The following is a 17,101-nucleotide window of genomic DNA, read 5'->3' as shown; positions in this document are numbered from 1 at the left end:
TATTTATTAAAATTTGTTCAAAACAACAAGGGAACACCTATTTATAAGTCAGGGCCTCAATAATTTCATAAAATAAAATAACCCTAAAATCTAAAGTAAATAAATTAAAACAAAATAATTATGAAGATATTTACCTAAAAACGCCAACTTGCTAATTAAGTAAGACAATCTATTCCTTAAATCTAATTTGTTTTAAAATAAAATAAACTAAAGAAAATCAAAATGAGATAAATTCCTTAAATATGAAGAGTGGGGGGCAAGGCGATTTGGCGCCAAAACAGCAGGACATGCGCGCAAGGTGTTGCAGACGGCATGGACGTACACGATTGGGCATGAGCACGTGCAAGGCAGCAAGTAGGCATGGGCAGCAGGACGATGCAAGTGGGCGGCTGTTGAAAAGCGTGTGTATGGTGTCACAATCGCACTTTCTAAAGACTCACAAAGCAATTATGCGGTAGTTGCTTCTGTCCACAAGTAGCCAACTTGAAATTAGATAGCTAGTGGCAGCACGACTATATATTGCAACCTCCAATCCCGTTCTTGAGAAAACGATTTTAGAAAACGGGGTCAAAGAAATAGTTTTTGGAAAACCTTTGAAAGCATTTTAGAAAGCTTGTTTTATAACTTGAATGCAAGAGAATAGATAATGACAAGACAAGAACACAACTCTTTGTAGTAAGGTGACTGCTGTACCCTCTAATAGTAAATTACGGACCATTTTGCCTATGGTAGGCGTGAATATGAAAAGTGGCAAGGAATCACTCGCCACCAAAATTACGTGGAAAAGTAAATATGTAAACAAAATAAAAGACAAGAAAGCATGTGAGAAGAAGTTGTCATGGGCATGCAGCCACGGGCAACATGTCTTGGACAAGCATGACCATGACACACGATAGGGTAGACGTGCGACAGGGGCACGCTAAGCCGATGGTGTGTGCGGGGGCGTACGCAGATGTGGGGCGAGGTACGCGTTTGGGCAGTGACAGAAGGCGCACGGTTGGGAGTGTAGGCAACAGGGCACCCGGGGCAAGGCTTGTATGGGATGTGGGGTGCATGTAGCATTAGTGTTAGGCGCACATGCATGCGCTGCTGTGTGTGCGACAAGGGTGGCACATGCAGTATGGGGCATGTGGTCAAGGGCTCTTGTGGTAGGCAAGTCCTTGAGGCTAAGCCATTCACTTGGTCTTTCTTCACTCTCACTCTTCCTCTTGACTCTCAATGGTTGTTCATAGCTCTTCAAACAAGACAAAATTTAGTTGTAGGTCCAATGAAGTTTCCTCCTTTTAGAGGGTCTTTCCTCAAACTCTTTATCCTTGTTAATGTAGGTTGATTCATGGAGGTTTTGGTCCATTATTATCACATCAACAATCTTCTCCTCTTTTGTTCTACCCATAAGATTTTCTAAACTAAACAAGCTTTATCTCTCACTCGACTCCCTTAATTTATATTTCTTAATTAAGTTCCTCCTTTTCAAAGATCTCCACTTTTTTTTCCTTTTGCTTCCTCATATAGCTCAGCCTCTTGAGGTTCTTGGGATCCTTGATTTTGCTCATCGGATGAGCTAACTTCTTGCTCAACTTCTTCATTTCAATTCTTCTCTCCAAAGGTGGTAGTCTCCTCGACATATCCTAAGGTATCATCTCCTCGAACTCTTGTAAAAATTCAACACAAACACTAGGCAAAGTAGTTTACCGTTCTGCAAGTAAATTATTACCTTCATTTAAGTATAAAAGAAGTAATTAAGTTGCACATAAACCTCTTTCAATCTCATATTTCCTAGCCATGATGTTCACAGCTTTCTTACCCATATTGGTAGCCTTCTCTTTCTCTTTATTTTGGAGTTGAATAATATCCTTTTGATCGGCTTCCAATCTTCTTTCCTCCATTTTTAATTGATCAACGTGCACTTCATTTGGAGAAAGTGGTACGAATGTAGTTTTCTTCTCATTATGCTCAAAAGAATATTTCTTTAGGAAACCATCACATGTTACCTTCTGTTGTATTGTCACGGTCTCCCTAGCATGCATAGGCACAACATCGAAAGTTATTTCATCTTTGTACCTACCTATAGCAAATGCAACTTGAACTTGCTTTTGGAGCCTCACATCACCATTATCATTTCACCATGGTAAACTATATAGCCACGGGTGTGGTTTGGTGACTAGCTTCAATCTTCCACTATATCCTTACTAGCAACATTGGTACAACTCCCACTATCAATTATGACAATACAAGGGGTGGATTTTACTATGCACCTAGTATGGAATCAATTCTCTCTTTATGGCTATAAAAGTTCTTCCTTGAATTGCACGTCGAGGTTCCTCCTAGCAACTAGTGGTATATCCTTGGAATCCTATTCTATTTCTTCATCTTCTTCACTACTCTCTTCTTTTCTCTCCTCAACCTCTTCTCTTTCTTCTTCCTCATCACATGTGACTAGCTCTCCCTCTCTAAGGACTATGGCTCTTTGATTTGGGCAATTTCATCTTATGTGGCCTACTCTATGACACTTGAAGCATTTAATCTCACTAGTCCTAGTTTTAGGAATTTCGGGTTGGAACTTGGACTTGGATGACTATCTCTTCTCAAATCAAATGCACTTTTAGATTTCAACTCTAAGGGTTTGGCTTCAACTTTTTGCTACTAGTGGGCTTAGGATTGGACCTTATATTCCTTTTAGCCTTTTTTGGTTTCGCTCCCCTATTTTGACGGCGAGGTAAGAAGTTCTTCCATGTCTCTATAGGGTTGGAAGTCAATCTTGTTGGCTCTGTTTGGATTAGACCTTCAAAGAATCGTGCCATCGTGGTCTCTTCGTCATCCTCTATACTACAAGAAAAGTGGGCTAAATATACGGTATAATTAGCAAAAGTACATTCTATCATTGCTAAATAACACTTGTAGCAACGATAAAGTAAATTAGTCTCCAAAAAAGTTATATGTCATCTGGATGTCTTAAAGTGGCGTTGCTAAAATAGATATTAAGAGATGCCATATATTTACCGTTGCTAAAAGAATATAGTATGGGTAAGAATATTATATATTTAACAACTGTATCATTTTTTGTTGCCAATATCTTTTAGAGATGGTAAAGTAAAATCAAACTTATTGAATTTAAACTCTTAACAATGTAATAACATTTTTTAAATAAAATTCGCCTTAAAAAGTATTATGTTTCAATTTGTCTAGTTCATAAAATTTAATTTTTGTTCCAACTGTTTTACTTTTTTGATTGTTTCATTTTCTTAAATTTTTTTTTTTACGAATCCTTGAGTTAATCAAATAACAATATTTAAAAAAAAATCAAAGTATGCTTTGGAAAATATTTTATTGAATATGTCATCTTCCATAAATTAAGAAAATTTTAGCAAATGTTTAATCTATTTTAGTATTTTAATTAATGTGTTCATTACTGAATAATTGTTTACTTTAAAATTATGAAATTAATGTTAATTGAAAATTTTAAAGATATTAATGTGTAAGTACATATTTTATTATTTTTTTAATTTACAATAGATTTGCAATCTTTTATATACGTAGCTTTTTTTTTAATTGAAAAAAATTACTGTGTCAAATGCCTATGACAAAGAATGTATTCTAAAATTTTAGAAAATACTTGTAAGACTAAGAACTTCAAAACTCACACTAAAAATTAGTTAGCAAATTTTTTAATGACAATTAAATAAGTTTTATATATATTATGGATAAAAGTATTTATATTCTTAAATAGGAAAAAAAAAAAGAGGGGAGACATATCTTTCATTTTTTTCCTTAATTTGGACTTTATTTAATAATAATTTTATATTTTATTTTAAAAAGACAAAATATAGGTTTTTAAAATTAATATTTAATTTTTTTATTTATTTAATTTTTCATGGATATTTTTAATTTAAATAAACAAATTTTTATTATATAACATAATTATTATTTTAATTATAATAATTAATTTAATTGTAATAAAAGTAATTAAATAAATAAACCATACATAATCAAGTTAGAAAACTATTTCACACTATCTCACGTTTTAAATTTTAATATAGTAAATATATAATAATGTTGAATCGGTATGACAACCATTGAGGGGGGTGAATATAGTTTAATGAATCTTTTTAAACTTTTTAACACGGTGGACTCAAATTTAAACAAATAAGTAAACTTTTTAGGAACAATTAATTTTATCACAAATTAAACAATAAATTAGAAATACAAACACCGTAATTAATTTCACCACTCAAATATTGCAAATAAATATGAATAACAAATTATAGCAATTAATTTCATGCAATTTATGATAAAGAAAATTAATTGCAAAAATTAAATAGAGTAGGGTTAGAGAAAATGACATCGGAAATTTATAGTGGTTCGGCAACAATCGGCCTACTCCACTTCCCAAGCGCCTCTTGGGTATTCGATTAAGAAACTTTGACTCTTTCCACGGTAGAAGTCAAATTTGTATAAAGCCTTCTTTTTTTCGGGAGCAAGAAGAAACCCGATCCTTTCCACGGTTCAAGATCAAACCGTTACAAATGCTCTTTTTCGGGCTCAAAAGCAACCCTTACAAAAAAATATGGAAATTTGAGAAGAAACTTACGAACTCTCTCAAAGAGTAGATATACAAATTTTTTCTCACAGATTTGTAAGAAAAATTCTTACAAATAAAAGCCCTCAAATGACTAAGTGAAATAAAATTGGAAGCACTAATATCTTTCAAATAAAAGATTTCTCTCACAAGAAATTAGAACAACATTTGAAATTTTGGAGAAATGAACATGAAGAGATTGGAGAGAAAATTGGAGAGGAAAGTTGTTAAAATTTTGAGAGAAGAAGAGTTCGATTAAATAGGAGGGAAAATGATTGAAATTAATTTGAAACCAAAATCAATTTGGACCATTAGATTTTAAATGATTAAAGGTGAAAGGTTGAGATTTAATTGAATAATAATAATAATAATAATAATAAAATATTATATATCGATGTGTCACGGCTATATATATATATATATAATTTTTCTGAAAACAAATATGCATTTAATGTGATGTGACATATATATATTTTTACTTTTTATTTTTTTCTTTCTTTTAAGTTACCTTCAACGGTAACTTTGTTTTTTTTTTTAACACCATGCCACATTTCAACATTTCGTTGGACCATTTAGTTGATTCAGCCACCACGTCATCCACCTCGGGTAATTTTTCTTCCAACTTTTTTCGATCATAATTTTTTCGTTTGAGCTTCGATTTGGGTAATTCAAAACTCGTTGGAATCATCGTATCGAGCTCTATGTTGTGGACACTTTAAAACATTAAAATTATCAATAAACAAAATATGTATTATTAGTAAATCATATAATATTATTGAAGCTCATAATAAATTTATGTTTTATAACAATAATTCTTACACACCAAAAATAATTAATACTAACTGTGTTTGTTATCATCAAAGCACTAATTAAATTAAATTAATTAACCGAGATTAAGGGCCAAAAAGCCAACAATCTCCCCCTTTTTGATGATGACAAAGCACTAAAAAACATGTAATCAAAGTGGCGTGTAAGATAACATGAAACACAATCAAGATAAACATAAATTTAATTGTAACACAATTTCTCACAAGATTATTCATTTTTCTTAATACTATCCCCCTTTTGGAATCAATAAAAAAGGAATAAGTAAGAAAAATAAACAACGAAATATGAAACCTCCCCTTTTTAAAGCAATTTAACACTCCTTCATAATAAGGGACAATAAGCAATTTTAAAATAAATTTTACTTCGAAGAGAATTGCTCCCCCTAAATAGATAAACATTATGCATAAGAGGGGTAAAGTTTCAACATACCTCAATAAGCTTTAACGTCAACACATTTAGCATTTAATCTTTGTCAAACTTAGTAGAGGTGCTCATGGGAGTTTTTGCAATTTTAGCTTTAATAAACTTGAACATTTTCAACAAATTCTCCCAACATAATGAAGGTTAAAATCACTATACATACTCTTAAAAAAATCACATAAATAATAAAAAGCAATATGTAGAAACAATTTCATCAAATTCATAAATGAAATATTATAACTCCTCCTAAAGATATGCATTCTCCTCTTAAAAAGACATATCAATAAATATCAAAGGGAGAAAAATAATACAAGCAAAATTATCCCAAAAATTTGTACAAAATAGATATATTAAAAAAATCATGGTAGTTCAACCTATCTCAAAAAAATTATCAAAATATTCAACAAAATTTCATTCATGAAATATGACATAAAATAAGCACAATTTCAAGAGAGCAATTTAATTCTCATGATTAAGTACAATAAATCACATACATGAAAGATACTATCAAAAGAACTTATCAACTTATCTAACAAAATAAATTAACAACAAATTCATGCAAGATCTAAAACACCATCATGATACAAAAATATCAAATGGTGGAAAATAAATATCAATTGATAAAGAAAAACCAAAATTGATATCAATTTGTCAAAATAACAATACCACCATTTATGCCAAAAAAAAGAATTACAGATTAAATATAAGCAAATGACATCATAAAAATATTAATCAAACAAACATTGATGCCAAAGTACTTGATCATAGGTCCAATTTGACTTATGTCACCACAAAAAATATCAATCAAATATAGACAAAAAAAATTACAAAAATCAATTAAACTCTTTTGAGCATCAAGCTAATGAAATTTTCAAATATTAATCACTTTCATAGATACTCCGCTTATGAAAACTAATTTAATAAACATTACAAAACACATTCTTTTCAAACGAGATATCAAAACAAATAATTTTCAACAATGAGCAAAATTTTGAAATTAATTTTCATAGAGATCACTTAGGTTATGGCCAAAAAGTATTGAAACAATTTGTTCCAAGAGAATAAGCAAATAATATACTCAAATTAATTTTAATAGACTAAGTACATACTTCATGCCAAAAAAAAAACATCTAAGAAGCAAATTAAACAAAGTATAATTCTTCTCAAGAGAAATAAACAATATATCTCAACTATGAATAACAATATTTCCCAAATCTCAATATCCACAATCACGCTAAAATAGATGTTCAATAATTTCTTCATGGTATATAATTCAATATTTTAAACAATAAGCAATAATGATTATGGATAAAGCTCAAAATAATTTACCACAAAGTTTTTCAAGAGAATTAACCCACCAATCCGAAAATAATCAAGTAATAAAGATTAATGTCAAAAATATTTGCAATTTACTCAAGAGCATTAATTCACTAATCCCATAAATAATCAACTAATATACATAAGTGTCAAACATATTCTCAATTTACTCAAAGGCATTTGATTCAAATAAACAATAAAATTCAAGAAACTAATCTCAACTTCTCTAATCCATCAAAGATATATAATTCCATAAATTATATCAAAAGCATAATAATCTCAATAACAACAAGGATAAAGATACCGAATACGTCATTTTTCTTGGTATATTTCAAGCAAGCCATAATGTTGCTCCTTTAAAAATTAATTTCAATTTGAAGTCCAGAGCAACCATTTGCTTCTTGAAATCACACCTACAAAAACAAAGCTGAACCAAAAGATTTTGGTACCCATTTCTTGGGTCCTTTATTGTTAGTGAGCAAGGATTTTGGAACCCATTTCAAATCAGTTCCAATATTTTTAATATTCATTTTTGGCAAACAAATATCGAAGTTATAACCAATTTTGCTATATGACACAACATTAGAGAAGAATTTATTTTTGACAAAATTATTTTATACACTATTTTTCTTAAAGAAATTCTTCCTTGGAGCATTTTTCAATTTAAAACAATTTGGCCTAATATGACCTTTAACTCCACAAAGATGACATGTAGGCATAAATTTTGATTTTACAAACATATCTCTAGCCTTTTCATGTCTAAGTACAAATTTAGTACTATGCACATATTTATATTTAGTATGAACATGCTTAGGCACAAATTTAGCGTTAGACATATAACTACTTCTACCACAAGCATTATTAGGCACAGAGTTTGATTTTGTATGCATATTTTTATCATTTCCATGTTTAGACATAAATTTAGTACTTCTATTGAAATTTGAAGCATTTGATTTATACAAGTAACAAGAATAACTTTTATGTCCATACTTGCCACATGAGGAACAAACAACATTATGCAATGATTTATCTTTTGCAACAAATTTACGCATTCTACTTTTCTTTTGGAAATTTTCTTTTGGAGCATTGTGAGACTTTGCTCTTTGAGAAAAATTTCTTTTAGGAGAAGTATTTTGTGCATATTTCAATTTAGAGCAGTTAGGTCTAATATGACCTTCAATACCACAATGATGACATATATGCACAAAACTAGATTTAGCATTTTTAGAAACAACATTAGGCATATTAAGTTTAGGCACAATAGGTGATGCTTTAACAAAGATAGTTTTAGAACTTGAGCATTCATCTATGTAGCCTAAACCTCTCTTATCACCAAAAGATTTGCGTACTTCAATTATTTTATCTAATATTTGAGTACCTATTGTCAGCTTCTTAATAAACTCGTTTGCACTTTCAAACTCTTTAATGGCAAGTAATTCCTTTTCCTTAAACACATGCAAAATATCATTTTTCTCACAAACATCAAGCTCGAGAAATTTAATTTTGTCAATAAATGAAATTTTCTCTTTCTCCAAAGATGTATTTCTAGTTTCCAACATAACAATTTCACTTTTCAAGCTAGCAATCTTATCCTTTAATTCGAAAGAAAAAGATTCAATTTTCTCATTCTTATGTCTCAAATCATTCAATTTTTAATTCGCATGCTAGAGATTTGAGTTCCTCATTTAATTTTATCAATCAATGCATGCCTTTCATCACAAGAATTATCCACATTCTCATGCAACAACACATCATTAGCTCTATTTTTCAAACAAGCATTTTCATCTATCAAAGATTATACAAAGATTTATTTTCTATGGACAAAGATTTATACTTCTTTGATAGCTTCACATATTTAGAGCTAACTTTTTCTAAATCATGTTGCATATTTTCAAAAGCATCAAACAATTCATCATATGAAGGGGGTTTATGAATTACCTCATTGTCATCACTTTCAAGATCGCTCCCATTGTCCGAATGAGCCATCAAACACAAGGAGGATCGATCATATTTTTCTTTTTCCACTTCATGAAATTTTTCTTGATTTTTAGAATTATAATTTTCATTCACATCAAATAAATCATTAGTAGTACAAGGAGAATTTTCAACACTATACATATTATCAAGAAAATTCCAAATATCATATGCATATGTAAAATGTGAAATTTTATCACATATATTTTTATCTAAAATACAACATATGATATTTATAGCTTGAGAATTAAAAGAAAGCATTTCATTACTTACTTTTATTTTAGATACATCATTTTCACAAACATACAAAATATCAAAATCAATAGATAACAAAAAAGTTTTCATTCTATGTCTCCAAACATCATATTTTCTACCATCAAAGGAAAGAGGTTTATCAATACATTGACTTTGAAGAAAATCTAAAGTTGTCATAGCTTAAAAACAATTAATTTTATTAAAGAAGAGCAACCTTGCTCTGATACCAATTGTTGGATCGGTATGACAACCATAGAGGGGGTGAATAGGGTTTAATGAATCTTTTTAAACTTTTTAACACGGTGGACCCAAATTTAAACAAATAAGTAACCTTTTTAGGAACAATTAATTTTATCACAAATTAAACAATAAATTAGAAATACAAACACCGTAATTAATTTCATCATTCAAATATTGCACATAAATATGAATAACAAATTATAGCAATTAATTTCATGCAATTTATAATAAAGAGAATTAATTGCAAAAATTAAATAGAGTAGGGTTAGAGAAAATGACACCGGAAATTTATAGTGGTTCGACAACAATCGGCCTACTCCACTCCCCCAGCACCTCTTGGGTATTCGATTAAGAAACTTTGACTCTTTCCACGGTAGGAGTCAAATCGGTATAAAGCCTTCTTTTTTTCGGGAGCAAGAAGAAACCCGATCCTTTCCACGGTTCAGGATCAAACCGTTACAAATACTCTTTTTCGGGCTTAAGAGCAACCCTTACAAAGAATATGGAAATTTGAGAACAAACTTACAAACTCTCTCGAAGAGTAGATGTACAAATTTTTTCTCACAATTTTGTAAGAAAAATTCTTACAAATAAAAGCCCTCAAATGGCTAAGAGAAATAAAATTGGAAGCAGTAATATCACTCAAATAAAAAATTTCTCTCACAAGAAATTAGAACAACATTTGAAATTTTGGAGAGATGAACATGAAGAGATTGAAGAGAAAATTGGGGAGGAAAGTTGTTAAAATTTTGAGAGAAGAAGAGTTTATTAAATAGGAGGGGAAAATGATTGAAATTGATATGAAACCAAAATCAATTTGGACCACTAGATTTCAAATGATTAAAGATGAAAGGTTGAGATTTAATTCAATAAAATAATAATAATAATAATAAAATATTATATATGGATGTGTCAAATGACTATATATATATAATATAATATAATATTATATAATATAATATATATAATTTTTTTTAAAACAAATATGCATTTAATCTGATGTGACATATATATATATATATATTTTTACTTTTTATTTTTTTTCTTTCTTTTGAGTTACCTTCAACCGTAACTTTGTTTTTTTGTTTTTTGTTTTTTTAACACCATGCCACATGTCAACATTTCGTTGGATCACTTAGTTGATTCAGTCGCCACGTCATCCACCTCGGATAATTTTTCTTCCAACTTTTTTCTATCATAATTTCTTCGTTTGAGCTCCGATTTGGGTAATTCAAAACTTGTTGGAATCATCGTATCGAGCTCTACGCGGTGGACACTTTAAAACACTAAAATTATCAATAAACAAAATATGTATTATTAGTAAATCATATAATATTATTGAAGCTCATAATAAATTTATGTTTTATAACAATAATTCTTACACACCAAACACAATTAATACTAAGTGTGTTTGTTATAATCAAAACACTAATTAATTAAATTAATTAACCTAGATTAAGGGTCAAAAAGCCAACAAATAAAAGTATAGTGCTTAATATAAAAAATATATACTATAAATTATAATTATTAGTTTGAGATTTGAAAATAAATTATTTATTATTCTAATATTTATAATCTTTTTAGTACAACATGTGGTGGTGGAGTTCGATCTCATAACGTATTGGTTAGAGATATATGTCAATTACCACTGAGCTACGCTCGCTTTGGCTAATATTTATAAATTTGATAATACTTTTAGTTTTATATCATACAACGTAGCTAGTTTAATCCATAGAAAATAAAATTATATTAAAATATAATTCCAAGCCTTTAATATCAATCAATCAAGAAATAATCACTTAAAAGTCAATCCAAGTTTAGTTCACTTATTATCATCCAAAAAGGTTGATGGTTTGATTCCTAATTTTGAAATTGTATTGAACGAAAAACAAATCATTCAAATCTTTAATAAACTTTTACAATTTAATGCATTGATATTAAAAGTTTAAATAGTTTAATACTCAAATATTCTGTAAATAGTTTGATCCCAAAATTAACACTGGTACGTCTATCCTTGAAAAGCAAGTGAATTACATATTATAATATGATCAAATAAATATATAAAAAAAAAATAAGAACAATAACTTCAACAGGTTTCTAGTAGCACATAAAAAATTATGATAAATTCATCTATAACATAGATTTAATATGTATTTTTAAAAGATGTAACAACATTTTATATTTTTTAAAATATAACATGCGACTGACTACTTCTAAATATGTTTTACATTATATTTTAGTTTCAAAATTTTAAATTTTTACCATATTTAAAAAAGCATATATGTTTTATACCATTTATGTAATTGCCTAAAAAATTATTGCAATTTAGTTCATAATATTTGTATTTTTTCCCTTTTTAGAAAATATACAAAAAAAAAAAAACAAAAGATACTAAATTTTCACTTTTCACATTTTGACCTAAGACCTAAGAATGTTCAATCCCATTACCTCCTAATTTTTAGTTCCCTTCTTCCCTCTATTTCCTTCTTTTTCATCATTTCTAATTTTCCCACCGGGACTGAGATTGGTTCTTGCTTCGTCTGGAATGTTGAGTCTTGTTTGATGTGCAACCCGACTGGTAGGATGTATTTCGTCTTGCTTCTTTATTTTATTATTATTTTTTTGTTTCAAATTAAAACCTCTTTTTCCTTTTGTTCTAACTACTGTATACCATGGTCCCTAGATTGTTAAAGTCGTTTATATAAGAATACAAACCTTCAACAATTTGAGAAAAGTAAGTAAAATCAATAAATATTTTAATGCCAACTAAGTGTTTGATGAAATGCTTTAATGTTCCTGGGCTTTAGCTGAAGAGCAATTTTGATCATCTTCCCATATCTTCTATTAGAATTTGATCCTCTATTGTTATTTTCACGGAAGATCTAAAAGGCTCCTAAAGAATCAACGACAAATAGTATTTTTATTTTTTTTGCTCTAATAGTTTCTTTTCTTGATTTTCTTTTTATTGTAAATTTTCATTTGCTAATTAATGTTAACTCAATTTGTTGATTGCAAGGGGAAGAAAGTATTATTTAGGTGTGTCAAAATTTTATTATAACTCATATGCGACAACTCAAACGTATTGGATTACTCGAGCCACAAGCCACTTGAACCTAATTGTATACATGGTAAACACTCAACGAGTTTGGTGACCAAATATTTGGGGGGGGGGGGTTTGCACAGGGTGAGAAAACTCTCAATTTTCTATTAAATGATAATTTCAAGATGCTCACACCTATTTATAGGCTAAGACCCATGACCTTTTTAAGGAATATAACATAATTAAAAAGAAAATAAAATAATAAATTCCTAAAATTTAGGAAAGTTGCTTAAAGGTGATTAAAGTTGCTAAAAACTAAAAAGAATTAATCAAAATCAAATCCTTCAAAATATCTCAAAACAAAAAAGGAAAACAATTCCTAAATTGTTTTGGAATGGGCGGCAAGGGGCGTGCGCATGGGTGCTAGCGACAAGCGTGGGCGTTCGGAAGCGGTAGGCAGCGTGCGACTGAGGGGCACGCGAAGGCGCGCTTGCAAGTTTAGCAAGGCATATGCGGGGCGCGTGCGAGGGTGCTGGCAGCATGGGTGTGCAAGCGAGGGCGGCAGACAGTGCTTGCATAGGCGCTTTTGGTAGGCGTGGGCGTGCGTGGGCAAGCAAGGGGCGTTGTGAGGTTAGCGCGACAGGGATGCGCACTGCAGAGGGCGCATTGGGAGGTTGGCGCGGCAGGAGCGCGCACACATTGGTGTGCGCCTAGCTTGGCGTGCATGCGGGTGACCTTTAGATGGGCTTGTCCTTGATATGTGGCCACTAGTTTGGCTTCTCCTCCAGTCCTCGCTTCCTCTTGATCCTAGTAGGTTCTTCATTAGCCTTCAAAATGGTCAAAATTTGTTGTTGGGTCAAATGGAGTCTCCTTCGTTTTGTGGGTCTCTCTTCAAGCTTATTGTTGAACGAATTTGTGTTCCTTATGTACAAGTTTACACTATCGTCGTAGCAAGTAATAAAAAGTTGGAATCCACAAGGACTGCTCATTAAACACTTCAATTTTAGCTCAAGAAAGCTAATATGTAAACACAATGTTTTGGACAACGCAAACCAAAAAAAGTAATAAATGAAATAGAGTACGATTATTGTATAGTTAAATTAATTTTTTTATATATTTGATGCCGCCTTTCAACCGACATTGTGCCTTAACTCCTTAATATATTTTTATTTATTTATTTTTTCAACCTTCGATGTCGCTTTGAAACCGACATTGTATCTCCATAGTTGATGTCGATTCTGAACTGACATTAAACATCCGCTTTTTAAAAACCGACATTGTAGATCCGCTTTTTTAAAACCGTCATTATTTGTAAAATGCCAAGTGACATTGAAGGTTATAATTGTTGTAGTGTCACTGAATGCAGTTAATCTAAACTTAATTCAACTTCACTTAATTTTAGGAATAAAATATACGATCAAATGGTTAACCACTAACTTTTAATAGGGTAAGGGGGAAACTTTAACATGACCTTTTATGGGCTACATAAACGATGTTATAGCATTAACAATGTTGAAATATTGGCCACACAGACATGGAGTCTTCCCAGACGTCCCAGATTTTCTGCTATTAGGATTTTTAGACAAACTCAACAGTATATAGTCTCAGTTTATAACCGTGCTAGGTGAGCCCTATTCCTAAGTACCCACTATCTACCGCAAGTAGATTCTAGCATGAATTGAAGTTTATCACTTCCTATTACAATTTTCCAAGAGTTAACAAGGAGATATTCCAACAATGGTGATCAAGCATGCTGAAAATAAATTTTAAAAACAACTTCAACTCAATATTCATTCATCATTAACACTGATAGCACAGTTTACAGCCCAAGAAAAGAGTTCACAATATTTCCCCCTTACAAATGGGCTTAGCCATGCATAGACACAGAATGAAGCAAGAAAACAACAAGAAGAAATGCAATACAAAATGAAACCAAGGATGAAGAGATGGAACGCTGAAGGGTTCAGCTTCAAATGCATCGGTCTGCTTCAGTAGGTGCTCTTCTATTCTCTTGACTTCTTCGAAACTCTTTTTGGGAGGTTTTCTTGAAGTGAGAGTGAGGTGATGTGATGTGTGAAGTGAGGTATGAAGGCTTCCTTAAATGTGAGCTTTTATACCCCCTTCTGTTTTTAGGGCAACAAACAAATCCCATGGGCCCCAACTCTCACTTCCAAGTGATTCCTTGATTTACTGTGGTAACTCTCAGAGTAAAGTTTTGTCACTGTCAGCTTGTCGCTTTCTACTATTTTCTGATTCCAATGTTGTAGTGTAGTTGATGCTGCAACAAAACGCCCAAAATTAAATCTGCCAACAATGTTAGCAAAGATGAGGAGGAAGATACCATTATAACATTTTATGTGCAGATTCAGAGTAAATTGGGTGCCAATGATGCTATCCTTAGGTAAGATATGTGAAAATCTCGCACAAATAACTCTCTTTTGGAGAGTTATCACACCCCAAACTTAAACTATTGCTTGTTGACTGGGCGTTTATGCTGAACGCACGCACTAAGCGTGGTAACAATTATATAGATGCAAGCGCACACCTGTCAGAGTAATATAAAATGGATGGAGTATCCAAGTATCGATCCTCAAGGACTTCTAAATAATTTCCAAACTCTGAAGTTTTAAAGAATAGTGAATGTTGAAATGAGTGATTCTTGTAAAATGGGAAGTGGTCACAAATAATGGTTTTGGATTTGGGATTTGGACTTATAATGATAAAACCTAGCCCGAATTACTTCAAGTTAGCCAACAAAGAATCAAGGATATGCTAAGGACGATATGCATTTCACTTTAGGAACCAACGACTACGCTTTTCACTTGACTTATGTCTAAGCAAGTTCAAAGTCCTAAGACATTCCCTAATATTTCTATTACGAGAGATATCTTAGTTTTAGGATGGAAATAGTCGCAACCTCGGGTTAAGGTCCTATGTCTAGGCTACTTAAGCGGAACCCTTATGTCTAAGGCGCTCCTCTCCTCGGTTTAACCACTCAACAATGCAAATAAGCAACCTTTTCAGTATTGACTTGTTAAGACTTACAGTGGCCTTCTCTAAATCCTAACTTTTTGGGAAAACATGTTGAGCAATGAATGGAAAGTAAAAACACTACTTCTTAGCAACTCTTATTAGAAATAAAAGGCTAACTATCCATAACCGGGCTAGAGACGGGAATTTAGAAAGACATATTGAAGAAAATACAGCAAGTAAAACGGTTGAATGTGGAATGCATGTGTGAAAAACAAAAGTTACTAACGGAGAGTTTTTATCGGGATTGAGAGCTTCGCCCTTCTCTTTCAAGCAAGGGGGAGTGTCACGTGCTCTTTCCTCCAAAAACACAACTCTCTTAACTAAAAATAAAGTAAAGGCAAAGGGAAGATAAGCAAAGTGCTGGATTTTTATATATTTGAATAAGTAGAAAATAACTAAGTACAAATGGAAACAAAACAAAGCTCAATAAAGGAATGTAAAGTACTCGGGATTTAAAAACCAAAAGCAACTAATGAAAGCAACTCAAAAGTACGTAGAAAGCAACAAAGAAACACTAAAAAATGATTAAGAGAAGGAAGCAAGGCTTGATGATTTTGGTGGAGAAGTTGCTGAAATTTATAGCTGTGCAGAATTGGTTAGGTAGGTCCTAAAACGATGGTGAATCACCCATTTCCAACTCTTTTGACTGACCAAATCGTGCTCAAACTGATAGTGGAACACTTCTTCTACACGTATGCATCGGTTGGAACCACCAAAACGCATTGGAAGACGCGTTTCATTAAGGGCAAAGTTGGAAGAAAACCTGTTTTTCTGCAGGCTTCCCAGGCGCCTGGCGCCTCCCATGATGCTTTTTTCGTCTTTTTGCTTCTTTTGATTAATTTGCACTCCCAAATGGTCCTAAAATGTCATAAATACAATATAAGCCAACCACAAACCATAATATATGAATTTTTCATGAATTGAAACTCAAACGACCGAGAAAAATCCGAAACAAAGCTGAAACATAGTAAAAACAGCATCTAAAACCTTCTTTTTACGCATGTAAACAAGCGTAATAACACCCCCAAACTTAATTTTTTGCTTGTCCTCAAGCAAAACTTAGCAACTTTAATCAGCTTTCTAACACATGGACAAGGAAAAGCAAAAGCAACCGAGATGTTCAATCATAAATTGTCTCAGGGAAAAGATGTCAAAGCCTACCATTCTATTGCCTTTGTAAGCTTAGTCACTATAAACCAAGTTTGAAATGATAAAAACTTTCTCTTTCAAAATCCTTTTTCCTTTCAAAAACAAAAAACGTTTTCAAATACCCCTAAGGAATCTGCACACTCTCTCCTTACACTAAGACTTTTACATCTGACAGACCGGCTACTAGCCCCTGAGGTTTCCACACACTAACATCGGTTTCAACCACAGCTACTCGTAGAAAGACTTTGAACTAACAGCTAGGTCATAAA

At 31.6% G+C, this 17,101-nt stretch overlaps 1 protein-coding gene across 1 annotated transcript in view; it reads right to left on the bottom strand.

Moving 5' to 3' along the window:
* Positions 1–1,739: 1,739 nt before the first annotated feature.
* Positions 1,740–17,101, bottom strand: part of LOC148210899 (uncharacterized) — a 32,488-nt gene continuing 17,126 nt past the window's right edge. The window contains 1 exon segment of the mRNA XM_088125237.1: positions 1,740–2,016. Coding sequence (XP_087981363.1) covers positions 1,740–2,016 — 277 coding nt within the window.

This window comes from Momordica charantia (genome assembly GCF_013281855.1).
Source record: "Momordica charantia cultivar OHB3-1 chromosome 6 unlocalized genomic scaffold, Mcharantia_2.0 BLBB01000006.1, whole genome shotgun sequence".
In the NCBI taxonomy this organism is placed as follows: Eukaryota; Viridiplantae; Streptophyta; class Magnoliopsida; order Cucurbitales; family Cucurbitaceae; genus Momordica; species Momordica charantia.
The sequence above is the reverse complement of the archived record's forward strand: the minus strand, read 5'-3'. Positions and strand labels throughout refer to the sequence as shown.